Source organism: Sorghum bicolor, chromosome 9, assembly GCF_000003195.3.
Source record: "Sorghum bicolor cultivar BTx623 chromosome 9, Sorghum_bicolor_NCBIv3, whole genome shotgun sequence".
Lineage (NCBI taxonomy): Eukaryota > Viridiplantae > Streptophyta > Magnoliopsida > Poales > Poaceae > Sorghum > Sorghum bicolor.
Genome location: NC_012878.2, coordinates 11,875,448 through 11,899,016, shown reverse-complemented (window position 1 = coordinate 11,899,016; position 23,569 = coordinate 11,875,448). Strand labels below are relative to the sequence as shown.

General features: G+C 41.4%; 1 protein-coding gene across 1 annotated transcript; it reads right to left on the bottom strand.

Annotated features, from left to right (window-relative positions):
- Positions 3,596-7,284, bottom strand: LOC8055762 (cysteine-rich receptor-like protein kinase 10). Its single transcript, XM_002439421.2, has 7 exons — positions 6,332-7,284; positions 5,990-6,127; positions 5,592-5,722; positions 5,275-5,485; positions 4,662-4,899; positions 4,397-4,547; positions 3,596-4,312 (listed from the first exon to the last, which is right to left on the bottom strand). The coding sequence occupies exons 1-7, from the start codon at positions 7,182-7,184 to the stop codon at positions 3,959-3,961; spliced, it is 2,076 nt and encodes a 691-aa protein (XP_002439466.1). The 5' UTR covers positions 7,185-7,284; the 3' UTR covers positions 3,596-3,958.

The following is a 23,569-nucleotide window of genomic DNA, read 5'->3' as shown; positions in this document are numbered from 1 at the left end:
CTCGACCCTCAAGGTAGTGAGCCCAATGGTCATCATCTAATCTCCCGCAGTCCAGATACTGAATCTGCGTTACTTTCTTTGAGGTGCGAGTTGATGTCCTAGAAGCTAAGAACTCTTCAGGCTACCCAGCAACAGTGACCACGTGCATTATGGATAACTACCCGCCCTGTAAGCCTTTCTCTAAATTCTCCCTTATTAAACAAATCATGGATCTGTTGTTGTTTGATTGATTTGTATGCTAGAAGGATCTTAGATGGAGAGGTATATAGTCATACAGAACTTGCGACTATATGGCTTGCATGCTTTTGATTATGTGGCAATAGGCCTGCCTTCTTTTTTTCTAAAGAGAACTAAAATATATACTAACTAATCTTTTCTTTTCCTTCGGCAACATATGTCCTGTCTCACCTTTCAATGGTAGTGTCCACTGGCGGAGCAAGACTACACAAAAGGTGCTAGACTAGATAATGGGTGTTGAATCGATTAAAATAAAAATGTATTGGATTTTAATTTTTTAAATTGGGCGGAGGAAGACTAAATGAAGGTGCTAGACTAGATAATGGGTGTTGAATCGATTAAAATAAAAGTATATTGGATTTTAATTTTTCAAATTTAGATTAATTTTCTTATAAATTTATAAGATTTCTATTTATATTCCTCTTCATACCCGCAACAACACGCGGGGAATTTTCTTCTAAACCGAGCATCAACTACCACTCCACCTATCACTTAGTTGTGTCAATATTAGTGTTTAGTTTCCCGTATATTATCCCAAACCGAGCATATATTGATTATTTGATACCCTAAAGGATTCCAATGAAAAAGTTGTCAACTACAAAGTTTCATAACTTTTCAAGACCTACAACTTTTGTAGTAGTAGTTTCTCCATCTGAGGTAATTTATAAAATTTGAATTTCAAATTTGAGAAATTTAAACGTAGTTTTCGATGACAAGATGATTTCAAATGAAAAACTTATCAACTAAAAAGTTTCATAACTTTTTGAGATCTAAAACTTTCATTTTGACAGTTTTTTCAAACGAGGTCATTTGGAAAGCTCAAAAAGTTCAATTTCAAATTATTTCTATAGGCGTTTTTCTTAAGAAACCGCCTGTAGAAATATGATTTTCACTGGCGGTTTCTTAGGATAACCGCCTGTAGAAATATATGATTTCTACAGGCGGTTTTGTTAGGAAAATCGCCTGTGAAAATTGATTTTCACAGGCGGTTTTTTAGTCGGGCAAGCTGATTTCTTTCCACAGGCGTTGTTTAATTGAAAGCGCCTGTAAAAATTTTATTCCACCGTCAGCGTAGTGCTTCTTTGTACTAGTGTGTTGATGATAGTGTTGATGTCTTCTTGGGATTCAGCAAATTCAACTCCTAAATATTCTCTATATTTATTCTGGGTATTGAATGCATCTTGAATGGCTTGACGATCTCTTTTGTAACTCTCTTACTGTTCGAGCCAATTCAACAATACATCTGTTGACGGTTGTCAACCATCCATTTCAAACCGGCAATCAACCATAAAAAAGGATAAATAATGAAATACAACGTATTAATAGGTGTTTAAGTGACAGAGTTCCCCAGGTTTTGTTGAATCTAACGTTATGCAGGGTGTTATCTAGAAAATAGAGCAACATCCATTTAAGTACTGGATTAAGCGCTCTACGAACATATGCATATACTCATCATCAATTATAATCTTATCAAATGTATAACTAGAGCAAACTAAGAACATAATAAGTAGCAATATAATATTAAAATAGTGCAAAGTCATAAACATATACAATGGTAAATTACGAGTCTCGAAACGAATAGATTCAGAATCCCGAGAAAATTGTCTAACTCTACTTAAACCTTGCTAGAAAGCCTATACTAATAACAAAGAAATTGAAGAACTAGGAGCTCTCTTTCTCTCTCTAATCTCCAGAAACCCTAGTTTGTAGACTTCTCTTGACAACTAATTTCAAGATCTATGCATTGATGCATATATCTCCAGAGAATCAGGGTCTGTTTTTATAGTCAGATGGAGAAGAACATCAACCTTTGGATTAAACTGACTTAAGGAACGATGAAAATGAATCTTAGAAAACAGTGAAGGAAGCTTCCAAAAGATAGCGGCGACTGGGCACAGGGGAGGGCCGGTCAGCACCATGGTGGGGCCGGCCGATCCCACCTAGAAGCCGCTCTTGCTCTCCTCGCGTGAGGTATATTCTGGTGTCTTTCGAAGTCTTCTAAACCAGATTTTGTCGCGGTTAAGTTTCATTCTATTTGACGTTTTAATCCTCTTTCTTTTACATTCTAGAATAATCCCCGTAGAAAAATATAATTCAAATCCTAAATTTCTATTGGTGATCATTTATATATACAAAGTTGACCGTTATAATAAACAATAACTACCGTCAATAGCGAGGTATTTAATTCTCCAGTCTAGTGGATTGTTCTGATCAGCGGCATTAAGGAAGTGAACAAGTTGTTGACAGTCTGATAAGAAGTTGACATTGCTCAAATTCATAGCTTCAGTGACGGACGCAGCCAAAGCCACAGCTTCTGCCATGATCCCAGAGGTGGAACCTGTGAATCTCGCCTTGATGTAGATGGTATGCGTCGGTTGTACTCCGTCCGGGTTGCAGCGGTAGGTAATTCTGTTCTTCCGAGTATATTTGACAATGGCCTGGTGAAAGTAAGCTTGCGATCTCCTCTGAGTCCCCAGTTCTTCTTTGCACGCTGGTGGTGGAATTCTTCTTCTTTTACTAGCAGTTGGTGGTATTGGTCGGTGAGTTGAGCTTTAAGGTTGAAGTCCTGCTGATCTGGTGGTTTAAATTGACTTTGCAGAAGCTGGTCTTCCACCGAGGCAAGCTGATCCGAGAGTTTGGGCTGTGCTTTGCGCCATTTCCTCATATCAGCTGCTAGGTACTGCGTTTTTTTGTTGGAAAGGTCGGTTGGATGATCGTTGCCAGCTAGTTTTAGCTGCCTATCCATAATCCTTCTCCATTAGCCACCAGTTTTCAAATCTAAAGATTTGTTAGGACGGCATCTAGAAGAAGTAAGCAGAGTAAGGATGGGAGCATGGTCACTGCAAAGCATGGGGAGATGGTAGACCGTCGTCTGGGGTAAGCTGCACATCTTTCTGCATTCGCCAAGCATCGATCAAGTCGTTCGAAAGTAGGAGCGGGTGTACGACGGCCACTATAACCCAGATCAATAAAACCACATGGTTTGACATAATCACAAAAAGGATTAATACGTCTAAGGTCAGGCCTACCAGGACCTAATTTTCATTCGGATGCATATCATTAAGGTCGCCCATACAGAACACTGGCTGGGTGATATTACTTACAACAAAATGCAGCACTTGAGCCCACATAGAGGCAGTGTTTTGGTGATGGGGATCACCATGAAAACAGACTAAGTCAAACTATTTGTGATCTAGATTATTATTACACAAGCCAAATATGCAGTTAGGGGAGTGATCTATTATATTAATGGTAACATCCTGCTTTCAGATTAACCAAAGGCTTCCAGTTTGGCCTTGAGCAGGGACTACAAAAGCATCCTCAGCATTAAAACGGTTAATCAAAGAGGAACGAGAAGTAGTTCAGAAATACCTGTAATAATCCATTGAGCTCTCGAAATATACACAGAAAAAAAACATATATAGTCTCTTTTAGATTTATAACTTACACCAATACACTGAATTGAAATGGCATAAGTAGATACCCTACATGACCCTGAACATGATGTTATATGACTGGATCTTTTGGTACATAATATATATTCCTAATTTTTTTTATTACTCCTAGGCCCTAGCTAGTTCATTCTTACAAGCCAAGAGAATCCTAAATGCACAAACACATGGTTAGGGTATCTCGGGCAAGTAGGAGATTTATTTGTCAAAAGTAGAGTATATATATGAGAGGCTGCGTGATACACCTTGGGAAGGCTGAAGGCTCATTCTCATCTTGGTTCAAGCTCTGTGAGCGACACCTCATTCGGCGACATTATCGTTGCCTTTGTTTTGTCGGTGGACTGCAACTTTAGTGCCCTTTTATACGCATCCGTGTAAAGGTGCGAGTCGCCTTCCAACTCCTGAACGCAAAATGTAGGCCTCGACGGGACCTGGAGCGAGACTGTGTTGCTGCTAAGCATGACGCTTACAGATGACATCGTCGGCCTATCTGCAGGGCTGTCCTGAACACACAGCAGCCCGATGTTGACGAGCTTCGACATCTGATCTGGGGGAGCTTGGCGGCTCATCAGGAATGGATCCAGCAATTCTTCGATTGTTCCTGTGCTCCAGTGCTCCCATACCTGTACATATGCGATAAATTATTTGGCCATTACAAGAAATTTTAGTTCTGAACATTATTCTTTGTCAGCTGCAGAAGTACTCACGAGACTTAAGAGGTCGACTGATTCCTCCGAGTTATCCAAGCTACTGTTTTTCCTCCCTGTCACCATCTCCAAGATCAAAACACCAAGACTGAAAACATCTGACTTCACCGAATACTGCCCTTGCATCGCGTATTCAGGTGCCATGTATCCACTGAAATATGCACCTAACAGTTAGCATCTTAGGCTATATATACCATACCAGTGTTACATATCTCGGTATGCTTAATTCTCCAAGGAAATGCAGTATAACATATTCTCTACTTACTATGTTCCAGCGATATGACTAGTGACACCTTGGGATTGGTCCTTCTCGAAGAGCTTTGCTAAGCCAAAGTCAGATATCTTTGGATTGTAATCAGAGTCAAGTAGCACATTGCTTGGTTTGAGGTCTCGATGAACTATCTTGAGTTGAGACTCTTCATGGAGATATTGCAAGCCTCGAGCAACTCCGGTTACAATCTTGAGTCTCTTCCCCCAATCTAGCTCTTTGCTTTTCACAGAATCTGCCATCCAAACAATAAACGTTTTATGTCATTTTTAAAAAAGACGGATCTACGCAGAGCAACAATGCTTCGTTTAGCATTGACTTCTTTTTTCCCCCTAGGCATTAACCTGCTTATTCTCTCTGTTTTTATTATGTACTAAAACATAAAATGCCAATTTTTCCTACTTTTTACATCATTATAATATACCAAACTAAAACTGCATACCTAATAACTAGGGCCTTCCCTTTCAAAAAAAAAAACTAGGACCTTAGCAAACATTGCACTCTCTCATGTCACCCATGAGAAATAAAAGAAAGAAGTGCTTCATTCTTGGCATTTATGATGCTTGCTGATATTGTGAAACGGCTATTTTATTTTTGAAGAGAAACGTACCAAAAAGTATGGTGTCGAGGCTCCTGTTTGGCATGTATTCATACACAAGTATTTTCTCTTGTTCTTCCAAGCAAACGCCTACGAGCCTCACAAGGTTCTTGTGCTGAAGCTTGGCGACCAATACTAGCTCTGTTTTCAGCTCTTCCACTCCCTGTCTGGAGCCAAGCGAGAGCCTCTTCACTGCAATTTCTAGGCCATCAGGAAGGACTCCCTGCGCGTGTGAAATTAAAAGGCACTCAGGCATCATGAGATGCACACACCAACAAGTTCAGAACTTTATTAAAATAAAAAAATCCAGAATTGGATATGATTTGTACCTTATAAACCGCTCCGAACCCTCCTTCGCCAAGCTTACTGCTTTCAGCAAAGTTTTCCGTTGCTGAACGTAGGGTGGATAGGTCAAGAAGGAGTGAATCGATGCTTTGGATGTTGTCTGGATTAGTAGAATCTGTCGGGAAGATAATAGATATATACTGTGTCACAGCTCACATACATAAGGTTTTCCCTACATAAATAGAACTTGATTGCTACTGTCTCCCTGGCTTTTCTAAGTAAATATAATTTACTATGCACCTAGATATATATTAAGATATACATTATGTGTAGATATATAAGTTAGTGTAATTCTCATATAGGCATCCTCTTGATTAGAGCGTACCTGAATTATGACATAGTTACAACAATTAAACTGATTGATGAACTTAGGCAGACTTACATGGTTTTGCAGAGTCCTGTCGTGCTTCTGTTCTTCTACTCCGAAAACAAAAACACGTCACTGCGAGAGCTATTAATATTGCAGCAGCTAAAGGCAATGCAGTGGCCAAGATCAGTGCTGTTCTATCTCTTCTTCTCCCTGAAAAAGTGAAAGCTCTCAATAAAAACTGGCCCCACGGTTAAAAAAAAAGCACTGGGAGTTGCATTATTATTTATTTATCTCAATAGCGCACCAGGCGCACTGCTACTATCTTGGTAAACAGTACTGAACTGTCCAATTATTATCTTTAGGAAAGGAAATCATGTATTAAGATAAGTGGCTTCTGTTTAAGCGAAACTCCACCTTGGCCGGTCACCGATGGCTGTGGCGATGGCGATGGCGGTGGCCCGGGCGGCGCCAGGAGTTGTAATAGCGGGCGGCCAGAGAAGAACTGATATGTCTCAAATCTGAAGTTGCAGCGCACTCCTAAGACTCTCCCGCCATGCTTCCCGGTGAAATACGTGGGCGTGAACGTCCTGATGATGGTCCCAAGGCATGTCCGGCAGTCCGCCGCCGTCATGTCCGGTGTGCACTGCGCCAGCGAGTAGATCTTGGGGTAAGTCTGGTCAAACGGCAGTTCACCTGTGCCAAAGCGCCTGGCCGAGTTGTTCGCCGCGTAGTCAGCGGTTGCGTTGACGAGCCGGCCGGAGGCAGCGTCGAACGCCGGTGCCGCCGACGAGCTGACGTTGTCGAAGCTCCAGGCGATCAGCTTCCCCCTGTTGTCGGTGGTGTTGGCCAGGAAGTCCCAGTCGGCGTACCGTAGGATGCAGGGGTTGTTGTACATGGTGGCTCCTTTCTTTAGCGCGCAGAGCTGCTGCGCGTACACGAACGCTTCCGAGACGCAGCTCGCGCACGAGGAGGCGTTGGTATCGCCGCGGCAGAGCGCAAGAGCGTAGGCCGCGTCCGCCCCCGTGCCCGCGGTGCCGGTGGCGAAGAGAGCTGGGGAGGACGACGCCTTGTTTGGGAGGGCGCTTTGGAGGAGACGGATGTTTGCCTGGTAGGCGCTGTTCTCCGTGTAGTTTCCGGAGGTGTCGTTGCAGACCTGCTGCGGGAACGGTTGTCCGATAGCGAGTGGTACATGGTGGAAGACGAGAAGAAGAACGGCGGCACAGGCAAAGAGGCGGCAGAGCATGGTTGTCCTCCTCGTCGTCGCCATTGTTGCGGTGTCTAGAATTAGACGGCGAGGGGCCGAGTTCCGATTTCTCGGGTAACTATGGGTCTAGTACTAGCAGACTACTAGTCAAGCAAGGACATAGCGGGCTAAGCGGGGCAAGACCGCTAGGGTTGACTCTTGACACTGATGCATAACTAGGATATAATATAATGGCACAAGGCCCATTTTCCATTGAAAACACATATAAGATGCGAATACATTTTCTCCAGAACTGCTAGCGTCCGGACGTCCAATCCGAGCTCCAGTGTGACGCCAAGCGAGCGTCGAATCGTGCTCTCCCCACTTACCCCGTAGAGAAGAAAAAGAAAGTGGAGATCAAAAACGATCCTTGCCCTCTCGTATCGAATCGCAACCCCATCCGCCCCGCATGGAGAAGAAAGTAAAGATTATCGCCCGCCCCGTACGAAGAAGAAAGTAAAGTTTGGAACAACCCTTCCTCCGCTCCGCCCCGCGCACGAAACCCGCCCACCGCCACTCACACGCATGGGATCCGCCCACCCCCAACCTCACTGTGCCCCAACATCTCCGCCCCGACGCCTGCTCCCCCCTTGCCACTGCAACAGTAGAATGATACAGCACTATGAACATGTTATTGAAATAACACCGAAGAAACTGCTACAATAATAGATTGAAGTAGTTGAAACACCATGAACATGTGTATTGCAACAAACAAAAAGTGATAACAGCTGCAACTTTGGGATGAAAACGTTGAAACACCTTGAACATATTATTATAACAAAGAAAAACAGCTGAAACATTATGTTGAAACACCATAAACATATCATTACAACATCACCGAACAACTGTTGTCACAACATGCAATAACTATTGCATACATGCAATTTGAAAGCAGTACTACCGCAACATCAACTAGAACTCTTCTACAACATCTAGAGGAAACCATTGCAACATGGCGAGATCTGAACCCTAAGAGCTCACTGAAACTCTAGCCACCGCCACATCCCTTAGATCTAGAGGGGAGAGGAGGAGGAGGACGAGTAGAAGGAGGAGAAGGGCCAAATCTAGAGGAGAATGAGAAGGAGAGCTCAGATCTAGATCTAGAGAAGGCCTCAAATCTTGGTCCCTCTGCAATCTACCTCATTGGAGCCGCCACCGTCGTTCTCATCTCTGGTGGTGTGCATGGAGCTAGGTCATAGGGACAGTGGGGTGCGTGGAGGGCACGGTGGCGCGAGGGAAGGAAGGGGAGGGAGCACGGGTGGCGCGGGGCATGCTACGAGCCTACAGATGCGTGGGCGCGGTGCCCCTTGGTCTCAGCAATGACATAACCATCAAGAAGGAGAGCGACGTGGAGAAGAAGGTGAGTACGGGAAGCGATGCGAGAAGAAGGCGAGTACATGTGTTAGATAGAAGCAATAAATTTCATAGTAGAATAAGATTAAGGAAGCATAAAAGATAAGACTTCTAATAAATAACAAGGCTTTAGTAAAAAGCATGAAACAAGTGAAGCAAGGATGCTAAATCCGACCATTACTAACTAGACTTGCGTCCTATAGTAAATAAAACTTTGATACCAATTTGTCACACCCAAATTTCAAGGACGAAAAAGGATGTATAAAAGACCGTTGACGGTCCTTAATGCTCACATTTAACAGTCAACTAATCATGAAAAAGGATCCAAATGCAACCGACACCTAGACTTAGGGTTTCATCTGACAGATTTCTACGAGTTTTGTTGTTTGTCTATTTCTGCAGGGGGTTATCAGGAAATACGAAGGAAAGGCCCACACGTCGGGTTTACATAGAGAATTCATGTGTGCGGTAATTTTCCATAATCAGGAAGACTCTAGAAGCAACTCGACCGAAGCGGAGCCGAGACGGGCCTAGGGCCAGGGCGCCCACCCTTGATCCTAGGGCGCCCGCCCTGGTACAAGCACCAATCACATAATGGAGTACACCATTACAAATATCTCGTCGAGCTGATCGAAATGCATATATTATTTGCTATATTTAGAGTTCGGAATCAAGAGATATTAATAAAAGGACTCCACATAAAAGAGCTGCGGGATTAATTGGGCCCAAATCACATTTTGGTCCATTAAGGCCTATGTGCATTTTAATGAGATATGGTGGAAAGTTTAGTACCATATCGCCTGCTGAACCAAAAAGGCACAAAAGGAGGAGGCTATATAAGCAAGGCCCCTGGCCCCTAGAGGAGAACACATCATTATAGAGTTGAGAGGTGCCCTCGAAGGATAACCTTTCCTCTATAGAGAATTAGGGCTAGACATTCCAATGTAGTATATTTGTTCTAGTCAGGAGTTAGGGAGAGCGGAGGTGCGCTTCGGTTCTGGAGAAGTCTTCAGAGTTTCGGTATGTCTTTATATTTATTGTAGGACTTATGCTTTAATATATTTATCTTCTCTATTTACTTTTATGCCTTTATTATTATCGAGTAGTGTAGTTATTATATTTTGGCATAGGATCTCTGTTCGCATCGAGTGCTCTAGTTATTCATGGTAATTAGAGTAGTAATCGTTAGTGTAGACGTGGTGAATACTAGAGGTTACCTGAGGTTGCACCCAGTTCTGCGGATTGTTATGGTAGCCCTAGGGTAGTGACAGCCCTAACGGTCGACGTATTCCACCTCGTTCGGATCGGTGTTTGTAGGACCGTAGTCAGAGCTTCCTAGCCCCCTTCCAGTTCTCTTTCCGTGGTTGGTGTTCTGATGTCCCAAAGTGCTAATATGTGATTGTTATATGTATTCATTCTTTGTTATGATAGAATTGAAGTAATACAAAAGTATACAGGAACCTAGGTCTCTCGCATTGTCCTCCCGCTATGGCTATCTACGCATTTATCATAGAATTCTCACCTTTATATTATTACCTATCATATATCATTTACCCCTACTTTAGTCTAGTTGGTTTATTAAATTAGTAGATGCATGATAGTAAGTTATCAAATTCTTTGACCTTAGCTTCCCAGTAGTAAAATATAAATAACGATACCTGGAATACTCCTAGTAAAATGCTACGATGATGTTCTGTACGCTTGCGGAATTTTTCTTATTCTTATTGCACTTAACGAATGTCCAAAAGCATTTTTGGCGCCGTTGCCGGGGAAGCAATTGGTGTGAAGATTTTGATAATGATCTTGATTTTTGCTAATTTAATGTATCACTAGCTTTAGTAGGTTTATTGTATTTATCTTTTCTGCATTTGTTTTTAGCATATTTATTTTTCATCATCATTTCTCCATAACATATTTATCTTTCTGCATTATTATTGCATTAGAAAATATAATAAAAATATTTTATATAACTCATTGCATCTTAAATACTAAAATCCCATGTGAATAAATTGTGTGGTATGTAAAAGCCCACACGGATATTCACCGTGGTGGAATAAAAAAATATAAATAAAAGTAAATAAATCCATTTCCTTTTGCTTCATAAAAAAAATTAAAACCCAAATATATAAAAATCTAAAAATCTTAGACAACTAAGGCTTAAGTGGCCAACTACTAATGTTTAATCGGTGCCACAAGTTTTGTTGTCTATAACATGATTTAAAGAGAGAATCCCCAATGATCAAGATATCTTCATCAACTTGGAAGCGCTGCAATCATCACTAACATTTTGAAGCTCAAGAATATTGAAGAACATCTGTGTGGTGCGGATTCATGATTAAAGACTATGTCAACATTCAGCTTGGAGGAAAGCAATCCCGTTATCTTCGCGATTCAGGCTTGAAGTAAAAGAGTGAAGAATAACAACAAGGTATGTCCAACCAATCATCATGCAACATTGAATTAAATTCATCCAAACTTGACTTGTTCAAGCTGGGGGGAATACCTTACACAAAAACATCATTTGCCATGTTGCTATGTTGGTTGTCCCTACCCTTAAGACATGCTCAATTTGTTAAACACTAATCATTCTACTTCATCCCCACTTGAGTAGATCTCTATAATGTTGTCATGCTACCTTTGTCTATTCACAAGTAAGTGTTGGTTTGGAAGTACTCTACATACTTCCATTGGCATTTAAATTAAGCATGGTGCTTAGGTTAAATAGCCTTCCTTAATCCGATTAGACATGGAGTCTAGTTTGGTTATTGAACTAAAAATTGCTTGTGTAGACACTAGTATATTTTGTTGGACTAACCCCTGCAGGAAAATTTTCAATATCGATTTGAGAAGTCCTGAGATAAATTCAGAATGGAGATAAAGAGGGAGACACATAAAGTTTAACAATTTGCAGAAGAAAGACATAGCTCGTTGAAAGCCCTAGTTTGGTTTTGGATAATTGATGAAACCCTAGTACTAACCTGTATACTAAGTGTGTGTAGACTTAATGAGGTTGGTACATGCCAAGTGATGGAGCAAGTGATGATCTTGGTGATGACCACAATGTGATCAAGTGCTCAACTTGGAAAAGAAGAAAGAGAAAAACAAAACCCTATGGAGATCAAGGCAAAGGTATTGCTTAGGGTTTTGGTTTTGGTGATCAAGACACCATAGAGGGTGTGATCACATTTAGGATAGATAGCCGTACTATAAAGAGGGGAATTCTTTGGCTAAGCGGTTATCAAGTGCCACTAGGTGTCATTGTTCATGTGCATGCATTTAGAACCTAGTAAGCTAACTTAACTCCTTCGAAGAAAATGTTTGTGAAAATGCTAACACACGTACACTTGTTGGTACACACGTTGTGGTGTTGGCACACTTTGAGAAGGAGGTGGAGTTTGAAGAGTAGAGAGAGGATGGGTTTCTCTCGATTCGGCGCTTTTCGAGAAAATGAAGTGCATATTTTCTATTGCGCCGGTGGGAAATTTAGAGAAGTCGCGGGAGTGTTTCTCGCCGAGAAACACTCACCGGACGATGGCTTAGAGGCACCGGACGCTGTGTCTGAGCATCCGGTGTGCAGGCTGCCTGGCCCAGCTAGGGTAAGGCACCGGACGATAGGCACCGGACGTTGGCCTGTGCGTCCGGTGGTCCGTGTCTGGTGTGAGGTCCATTTTGCAGACCTCTCTGGGTGTGAGTCTGGTGAGCACCGGACGCTCAAGGTGCGTCCGGTGGGTTGCGTCAGGTGACCCTGCAAGTTTGCGGAGCTCTCTGCGCACGGGTCCGGTGTGCACCGGATGCGTCCGGTGGTAACTTGCTCAGCGTCCGGTGCTCTGCAGGTTACCGTTAGACTCTGACACGCGGCTGACGTTGGAGCACCGGACGCAGGTGTTGAGCGTCCGGTGACCCCATATTTCGCCCAGTGAAAGAGCCAACGGCTCTATTTGTTTGAGGGGCTATAAATACGTGTTTGGCCGGCTTGGGGCTTACACTCTTGGCATTCTAACATACTTGACATCCTTGTGAGCCTAAGCAAACACCTCCCACTCATCTCCTTCATAGATTATACATCTTTGTGAGATTGGGAGTGATTCCAAGTGCATTTGCTTGAGTGATTACATCTAGTGGCACTTGGGGATCGTTCTAGCTGCGGTTTTCTTGTTACTCTTGGTGGTTGCCGCCACCTAGACGGCTTGGAGCAGTGGAGGAGGATTGGCACGAGTTGGTGATTGTTTGTGGCCATCTCCCGGTGATTGTGAGGGATCTTGTACCTTCTCCGGCGGAGAGCCGAAAGGTAACTCTAGTGGTTTGCTCGTGTCATTGAGTTACCTCACTTGTGGATAGGTTCTTGTGGTGTCCTAGTGAGGACGAGGTTCGTGCTACACCTCTTAGCCACCGAACCACCATGTGTTGGTCGACACAACAGGGACGTAGCGTGCCGGCAAGCACGTGAACCTCGGGAGAAAAATCGGTGTCTCAATTGTGTTTGATTGGCATTCTCCCGGTGCTTGATTGTTTATATTGGTGATTGGTTCATCCCCTCTTCTCGGCGGTATAAAGTTCAAACCATCTCCTTACATTCCCGCAAACTAGAGTAGCTTACTTACTTGTATAGAAACTTTAGGTAGCTTTCTAGTGTAAGTAGTGACATAGCTCTTGTGTGCCTAGTGATTATATCAACTAGAATTGTTGGATAGGTGGCTTGCAAACACCCCATTAGAGCTAGAGCAACAAGCTTCGCTTTGTTATTTACTAACCTCTTGCTCTAGTGAGTTTGTAGAATTTTTAAATAGGCTATTCACCCCCCTCTAGCCATATTAGGACCTTTCACTCGTCCATCATAGAGAGATAATCCATGGAACGAGACGAAGAGTGCCACGAACAAGATGCACAACCATTGAGAAAGAAAAGCTTTCACAAGGTGATATTGTACCATCACTCTTCAATTAAGGTAACATCTTAAGGTATGTGATTGTCACTGTTATAAGCTTCTCCTTGATTCTGGCATGCACATGGAGAAAAAGACAAACATGTATGATTTATAATTCCAAATTAACCAACCCAATTGATTCAACATGTTTAGTCCTTTAATCTTTGTTCCTGGTACTACCTTCTTGATCCCACACTCTTAACCATATGAGCTAAAATGTTGCACATCCGATCTTTAGAAAATGATAGTCATGTAAAGAAAAAAACATTTACTTAGATAGATTATCTTTCCATAAGGTTGAGTGATCTGATCAGACAAATGTTTTAAATGCTACACTCATGATCTTATCATCCATCAACTTTGTCTTGCTCACTATGCTTAAGGTTAGAGAAGAACAAATACACTTTTGGTTCTGTTGGTGTTTTCCACCAACAGGGCCCATGCACTTGATCACTGTCTTGTCTCTATGAGTAGGATACACTTCGAGCAAAACATGGAGGAGTTTTCCAGCTCCCAGACTCTACCAAGTGAAGGACCTGGATCTACGAGCACAAACACACTGAGGAGGATGCTGCCAAAGCCGCACTTCGAACTGCTGGGCAAACGAAAAGCATGGGTGACACCGTATCAAGAGGTGTAGATGTCAAGGTCCACACCTAACTCAAATGACGCACGTAAAGAATGAACACGGTGAGAAGTCTTGTTCAGAAGACTTAAAACATTGAACCCTCGCCGAAAGGTAAAATCGGTAGTTATCCATATTTATCCTTTCTGCATTCTCTTTTTTCTTAAATTATTTATTTTCCTTAAATAGCTTGTTAATTAATCATGCTATCTTGAAAAGAAAATAAAAATGTTAAAAACAGTAAGCCCCATGTGAGTATGCTCGTGGCATAAAACCCATTCACTGTGGTGGCGTAAAAATAAAATAAATATATTCTTGTCCTGTAAAAATGAAAATATAAAAATAAATTTATGATCCTGCTAAAGAGAGTAATATTTATTAGAGGAAGCTCAATATGATAAAGGCTAAGAGATTTTATGCTAACACTTAACCAGTTCCACAAAGCTTTGTTGTCTATTTGAGCTCCACAGAATTCAAGGATCAAGGAAGACTAGCAGATGGAGGATATCCTAATCGCTATGAGGGTGCTGCCGATATTCAAATACACCTACGCCACCTGCTAGCTACATCAGAAGAAATTACGTTAAAATCCAGCTTGGGGGAGAGCACCCCCATTTATCCAGCTAAGTGTTTCTACTCACATTTATACTTTACTCAAATAATAAAAAATACATAATCATAAAAACCCAATTAAACATTTTGTGCTTATATATATCTTTGCTTAGTTTGCTAAATAAATAAATAAAGTGTCTATGCCAAACTGAACTTCAATGATAAACTCTTACATGAATATGATGAATAGTTGCTCTACCAAGTACCTAGTTCTCAAATTTGAGCTTTCTCTCAAGTTTAGGCATAACTGTTATAATTTAAAGCTTGCTCTGAATTTACGGGAAGAGTACCTGATCAAAAGTCTAAGTCGTTAATAGATATGATATGGGAAGGTTGAGCTGCTGTTTATCTGTTCCTAGATATGCTAGAATTCTGGAGAATTTTATCTTTGAAAATCTTTAAAATATTGCATGATGAGTTTCAGTATGATGAGAGTTTAAAATCCTACCACAGCCATATATACAAGCTTATTAGACTACGAACCATACATTTACTTTTTACTGCTTATGAGCATTGAGTGTGGTCAAGCTGTGTAGACCCTTAGAAGCTTGTCATGCGGTTAAAACCAAGATTCACTTGCACGTTCACTCATACATGCTGCTTCTACTCCAGAAGTACGCATCCACATACATCCACTCATTTCTATATCCAGATTCACCCAAAATTATTCTACTCCTATCTAGGAGAGAATAGCCAAAAACATTATCCTATCCCTGTTATTCCCCGTGAAATAAATACTCGTGATATTTTGGTTACTACCACTTGCTACATTATTCTAGGAGGATGAGTGCTCTGAAAAAAAAGTGAATACGAGGAAATAAAAAGGGCAAGTGCCCGAAACCTCGAAAAAAGAAAAAAAAAAGAAGAAAAAGTGAGACGAGAGGTAAAAATAGACAAGTGTCCGACAGTAGAATTAGGAGTACAAGATACCCACCTGAGAGAAAAGAAAAATAAAATATAGAGCATCTCATTCCTCTCAAAAGCCTCAAGTGCAAGAAAGGTATGTACCCCCTCAAAAGAGCAAAAGTAGAATTAAATTTTCACTATTATTTTCACCATTATCATCATTCATTCGCCACACATGCACATCTTGATTTGAATTATTGACTTGTTCTTCTGGATCCATGGTTTGACTATGCAATAAGTGTCTTGTAAGTATGTATTAGCTGTCTTCTACCTATGAGCTCCAGATATCAAAACCTTATTAGAGTAGGGTGAGAGAGAAGGCAATACCACTATGCCTCATACCAAAAATACCACATACTTTAAGAGAAGGCATACACCATTACTTCCTTGGTAATGATCCAGAAATACCACAAAAGAGAGACTAGAGAGAGTCATACAAGGAATCTCTGAGTTTTATTTGAAAATTTGCAAAAACTCCAGAGCTATAGTTAATCGAAAACAAGAGACATGACGCTTGACTAGACCGTTCTATCTTTTAACTGCTCAAGACATAAGTGACGGTTGCAAGCCCCATGGTGGAAGGTAAAATGAGTATGTTTAAATCTTAACAGCTTACCCTAACCCAGAGATGAGATATTGTTTGAATGCTTGTGTACCTTTAAGGCATGAAACCACTGCAGAAACTCTTGAGTCCATCTTTGCTCAGGGACGAGCAAAGATTAAGCTTGGGGGAGCTTGTTGACGGTCCTTAATGCTCACATTTAACCGTCAACTAATCATGAAAAAGGATCCAAATGCAACCGACACCTAGACTTAGGGTTTCATCTGACAGATTTCCACGAGTTTTGGTGTTTGTCTATTTCTGTAGGAGGGTTATCAGGAAATACGAAGGAAAGGCCCACACGTCGGGTTTACATAGAGAATTAATGTGTTTGGTAATTTTCCATAATCAGGAAGACTCTAGAAGCAACTCGACCGAAGCGGAGCCGAGACGGGCCTAGGGCCAGGGCGCCCGCCCTTGATCCTAGCACCAATCACAGAATGGAGTACACCACTACAAAGATCTCGTTGAGCTGATCGAAATGCATATATTATTTGCTATATTCGGAGTTCGGAATCAAGAGATATTAATAAAAGAAGGACTCCACATAAAAGAGCTGCGGGATTAATTGGACCCAAATCAGATTTTGGTCCATTAAGGCCTATGTGCATTTTAATGAGATTTGGTGGAAAGTTTAGTACCACATCGTCTGCTGAACCAAAAAGGCACAAAAGGAGGAGGCTATATAAGCAAGGCCCCTGGCCCCTGGAGGAGAACACATCATTATAGAGTTGAGAGGTGCCCTCGAAGGACAACCTTTCCTCTATAGAGAATTAGGGCTAGACATTCCAATGTAGTAGATTAGTTCTAGTCGGGAGTTAGGGAGAGCGGAGCTACGCTTGAGTTCTGGAGAAGTCTTCAGAGTTTTGGTATGTCTTTATATTTATTGTAAGACTTATGCTTTAATATATTTATCTTCTCTATTTACTTTTATGCCTTTATTATTATCGAGTAGTGTAGTTATTATATTTTGGCATAGGATCTCCGTTCGCATCGAGTGCTCTCGTTATTCATGGTAATTAGAGTAGAAATCGTTAGTGTAGACGTGGTGTCTATACTAGAGGTTACCTGAGGTTGCACCAAGTCCGGTGGATTGTTGTGGTAGCCCTAGGGTAGTGACAGCCCTAACGGTCGACGTATTCCACCTCGTTCGGATCGATGTTTGTAGGACTATAGTTAGAGCTTCCCAGCCCCCTTCCAGTTCTCTTTCTATGGTTGGTGTTCTGATGTTCTAAAGTGCTAATATGCGATTGCTATATCTATTCATTCTTTGTTATCATAGAACTATACCTGGAATACTCCCGGTAAAATGCTACGATGATGTTTTGTACGCTTGTGGAATTTTTCTTATTATTATTGCACTTAACGAATGTCAACAAAGACTCATATACACCAAGAAATAGGCGCACATATAAGTTGACAAATCTCAAATAGCATCATCACAATGTTTATTACATAACGAATGAATATTCAACACATAAAACAATAATAATAGTAACTAATAGATAATCTCTTAATGGAAGCACCACACAAGGACAAATGTTGACTGCTTGACTCCAAGCCTAGTACCCATTATGATAGTCCTCATTCTAGTCATCTTGTGAAATAGCAAGAGTGAGCATATTTCATACTCAACAAGTATAACCAATTCATGAGGCTCAAATAGATGACATTGGTTTGACTATATTTACCTTTTATGTATATATATCATATTTATCAAGTAGTATCAACAATAGGATAGCATATAATCCCATAACCACATGATTAATGTAAGCATAATTAATACAAAGCATAAATGATAAGTAAATGAACATATTAACATAACAAGCATCATCATCTTTACTGTAGATGTCTCCAAGGCCGCTCATGTGCCGTGAGCACAAGTATACCAGTTTTTTAAACACTCTATAGAGGTTATACATCTTTACCCATGAGTCATGATTTACTCTTTCACACAAGGTAGCTAATATCTTAACCCCCTTCCTAGGGAGGTTAGTAGGGTTCACTATGAAGGCTTTCAAAAGTTCATCTAACAAGTTAGGGCCGCTAGGTTTCCAATCGATGAGCAGATGTAGAGCCCTCCTTTCGAATGGCACAATGACGCGTAGCCTATACACATAGGGACAAAGGTTGTACTATACCTGAGTCAGGAATCCCCTTTTGCACCCTTTCGGTAACCTCTGACAAGCTAGAAATAGCCATATAGCTCTTACGGTTATACTGCCAATCCCGGTGATCACATATAGACAAGATCTCATGTAGTCAAGTCATCTTTTAGCATTCATTGCATAGTCATTAATTATCTTACATGATCATGATTTAGTCAAGCTCAAGCAAATACTACCCCAATGCATAACCAAAAAGGTATCAATGTATTCAAGGTATCAAATATCTAGGATTTTACTAAGGTTGTCCAGTTGGACACGTGCATATGATATATGTATGATTAAGAGTGTATAGGTAAAAAGGATAATCCCAAGTTTTACTTGCCTTGATCAAAGCTTTCCTGTTGCACCTGTTGGTCAGCAAAAGTACTAATCGTGCTCACCAATGTACTGCTCACCGTCTATACTCGACCATCAATCAACAACGCACAAGTAATCAAAGCAAATCATACACGAAGCAAACAAGTTATAATTAGAATAATACACCAACAGTAGCAAAATATAATCAAAAGTTTATAAAAATATTCTACACATCGCTTTGATCACACAAACATAAAGATCACAAAAATCAAAGCTAAAACAAAGAAGTTATGATTTTTCAAGATTTTTTATAGAAAAAATAATTAATTAAATAGGAACTCGAAATTAAAATATTGCAAACTAGGAAAATAGTAACACTAACATGTTGATTATGCAATTACGAATCTAACAAACTTTGAACGAGTCAAATCGGAGTTAAAATGAGCATTCTATGAGCTAAACAATTTCAATGACAAAACTGTAAATACTGAAAATGTATTTTAGAATTCAAACCAAGGCTTTACGCTTTCAAAATGAGAAAACACATTTTCTAAATATGTGATAGACTGCAGGTTGAATCTAAGAAAATGTAGGGTCGCTTTAACAAAAATCTCAGTCAAAGGGGTATCAGCATTTTCATGTCGTTCTATCAAAAGAGGACGACCGGGATCAATTGGAGGGGTTCTGGCCGGCCGGCAGCGAGCTCCGACATGGCAGCGCCATTGTCGATGTTGAGATGGTTGACAACATTCATAATTAGGGAATTCTGAGTGCCTCAAATAAAAAAGAAAAATATAGGGAGGTGGAGAAGGAGATCGTGAATCCACCTATGCTCTTGGCTCAGCCCGAGGTGAAATCGCGTTTGGCGGCGATAGGTGAAGCTCGAGCTCGGCGTGATCTAGAACTCAACAGGGCAGCAGCTAGGGCAGCTTTGATGTCGAAAAGATGGGAAAAATAGGACGCAAAGGGGAGTCTCGGAGCTATATAGTCTCAGTTGATGCATTGGCAAGACAAGGCCAAAATTCTCAGGATTCCTTTGACGTCCGGGTCGACTTCTGCATGGAACCGACATGAGGAAGGAGAGAAAGTCGCTGCCAAGGAGGCCTCGGACGTCAGTGATAGCAAGAGAGAGGAAATGCGCACACGGACGGTGTTGACACTTCTTAGCGCAATCACTAGAAATAGTCAAAATGCGTAGTCTCCGGCAGCGGCACCAAAAATGCTTGTTGGCAAATCTTAACATTGTCACTAGATATTAGCAATGGCACCAGAAATGCCAAGTGGGTACTTCTTATGTCTATTGGATTATTCCGCAAGCGCACAGAATATACCGATGTAGCACTTCACCGAGGATGAGTATTCCAAGGTATTATTATTTATTTTATCCTAAGGGAAAACAATGCTAGGAATGTTTACTAAAAGAGAAGAGAGATCCTTATGTCTACTATGATCTAGTATCAACTAGTGAAGAGGGGGGAGTAAGTAAGTGATAGGAAGGGTAGATAAGTAGAGTAGCAAAGAATCTAATCTAAGATAATTGGTAGAGAGTTATCTAGGTGGGAGGACAACGAGTGAATCTCCTATTATCTAACTTTACTCATATGGACCTAATCCTAATAGATAACTGACTTAGTTAGACTGATTCCTTAATGCTTGTGTGAGGGGGATAGTCGAGAAAATAGGAGACAGAACCCCTGCTAAAGCGACTATACTTTTATGGACGTCCTGCCTTTTAAGAACTAGTTTGTAAGTGAGGAGATCCTAATGCCGAGCACGACCTATCACGTCCTGCCAGTGTGCTCCTACCATTTGTCCAAATCAGCGACCAGCAAAGGTGAGGCTTAGTTTAAGCACCACACTTACACTAACTCTCTCAACTCTAACTACCGCATAGCTAGCTAAAGTTCCTATGCAAGATAGGACGATGAAACACACACAAGGAGTTGTTATAGGAAACCACTCCAACTATGAGAGCTACACTACTAATATAAGTACACAACAAGACTATAGTACTATAGACTTGCACTAAGCAAATACTTAGGTAAATACTAAGTAAAGTAAAGGAAGAATAATATATTGATAAAAGGAAAGTCTTACAAAAGAGTAAAGGTACAAGAGTGTTACCAGACTCTCCAGAAGATGACTCCAGAGACCCCGAGCTTCGCTTGACTCGACTCTTAACTCCTACTCTAGACTAACTACTAGTATACTAGTATACTACTTGATCCTTGAAGGATTGAGAGACTTAAAGCTTTGGTCTCTTCCAAGTATTCCTCTCAAGGGTGGAGGTAGCCTCTATTTATAGAGGAGGGAGAGAGGGTGCCACATCAGCGATCTGTGTGCTCCATGCCTCTCCACCCTTGGATGAACCGACCTTGCAACCGCCATAGATGAACGACCAAGGTAATTTGGACATGCGTAAGTTGTGCTTGAGTCGGTGGGGAGCCAATCGACCTGGCTAGGCACCAGGAAGGGGTCACCCGACAACTCTATGGCAAGTGGGCCCAGCTAGGGTCTTCTAGAAGGTGACCCCAGTTCTCATGTGAAGTGGCTCCACCATTTGTCAAAATATTTGTCACGTTGCTTGCTTACTTGTGGGCCTATGGATCCATGTGCAATGATGTTTTACCATTGGAAATTGATCTGAGGGTGGAAATGGACTCTAGGGGTCACCACATGGATTGTACTTCATAGCTCAACTCTTGGTGGGACCATGATGAGGTCGCCCAACCCCCTCATTGGGTCCTTCCAAGGTGCATTTTCTTGTTTCGTGTAATCAAAGGCTTAGAGTACAAGTGGAGCCTGTTATGGATAAAATATGTTCATGTTACTTCCTTGAGATCGAGGCATGTTGACGGTGTTTTGAGTGCGAATTTCTATGGTATATCCATTGTCAACAAGATCCCCCAAGCTTAACCTTTGCTCATCCCAAGCAAACAATCAAACTTAGCCTCGGTGGATCAGGTATTGTTTCTATGCTCACATTTCGAGAGTACCATGTGTACAACAAAGTTCTTCTGTTTGAATTGAAAAATTAGCTTAAAAACTCACCCATATTACCTTAGTCCTCTATGGGGCTGATGGATTTTCCTTTGTCTTAGGTGGTTGAAAGATAGAACAATTTGATTTGAGCACCGACTTTCTTATTCATAGCAAGTTTCATACTAGAGGTTTTGTAATATTTTTCAAAAGAAAACTTAATGTTCCTCATATAGTTCTCTCAAGTCACTCAAATGGTGTATGATTCCTCACCAAGGCATATGATAAGAGTTGCCTTCCTTAGTTCTTCCTACTTCTAAAAAGCATATGTGGAGCTCAAGGTAGGGATAAGGAAAGATAGCATACTCACTTTGCATTTATTGCGAAGTCAAAGCTTGGATCCAAGAAGAGAAGTGTCATACCCCTAGTTCAAGATGTTCAAGATGTCATACCCCTACATTCCTGTGGATGTGTGGGCACGGTGCCCCTCGGTCTCAGCAATGTGACGACGTACCAGCGAGAAGAACAACGACGTGAAGAAGACGAGTACGGGAAGCGATGTGAGAAGAGCGAGCGAGGGGGGAATGACGCAGATGGGAGCAGGCAAAGAAAGCGAAGCGCTGCGCACTTGCGTGCTCGGTCGAGTCACTGGTCCGTATTGCATGCTCGGTCAAGTCACTGGTCCGTCCGCATCGGACGGATGCACTAGCAGTATCATTACCGCATTTTCTCACACTAAAGTTCTCGACTTGGTATAGGTGTTCGTGTTTTTCTGAATTTATTCTAGGATTTAACGGTGCTATACTTTTAGCGATAGACGACGTCCGTGTTAAGGCCAAGGCCATCTCTATAATTTTGACGACCTTAGGGCAAAGAAGACAGTAAAGGCCCTTTAAGGTAGTCATTTTAAGACGGTGACTAAATTATAGAATATATAATTTGTAGCATATATTTAGTTCATAAAAGATAATGATACTATAATGCTTTGATTTGTAAAAGTCATCGTCGGACACTTTTTGATACAAAATCTTCAAGAACAGTATAAGATCAGTATTGTTCAAAATATCCTTCATGCTACATGGAGCCAATAGGCCGAGTCGATTTCTCGCAGTCCCATCAGTCGACAGAGGCAAGAACTGAGAAGGCGAGAAAGCAAGAGGAGTTGCGTCGGGGTAGAGCGTCGTTGCCCGGCTCCTCGGGCTCGGCCGCTCGGGCAATCAGATGTCGCAGCCTAAGAGATAAAACATAGCTGCTTGCTAACGTAGCACGTTCGAGAATAGGAACAGCTGGCAACATATTGAGCTAATTTTTAGGCCTAAACAAATATGCATAATACATCTTTTTTAAAAACTTGTACATAATATATCTACTAATTACATAATATTGATTGGCCCCTTTGTTTTATGGGCCCACGACAATCCCATTGCCGGTCCCTCCCCTAGAGCCGGCCCTAAGCGAGTCTTATGTGGTAACTTCGTGAATTTGCTCATATGGTGATTTCGTAAATTTTAAGATCTACCGGCTGAGTCTTTTGGAGGTGTTCATAGAAGTAGATTGTATGTATGTGTATTGTATGAGAAGTGTGCGTGCACGTTATAGGCGTCTATGTTGGATAAATTAAAAAAAAGAGTGAAATGCAATTTTTTCCGTATTCTCATCTAAATCCATATTTTTTTAGTGGTTCACTCTAAATTTAATGTACGTCCAATCATAGACAATTTGGGCTTGTTGGGTTCCTTTTTTAATCGAATTGTTGATCACTCGGCATGAGAATCGCAGAAAATCACGCCAAATGGTCCACGGTGATGACGATTCTCATGACGCCTCCCTCCCAACCACTGTGAGAAATAAATGGGTGCTCGATTCTATGTGTTACGGATAAATATGCGCGGATGATATCATCTCCTCAAATTCTCCCCAGTCCTATCCTAACAGCACGAAGGA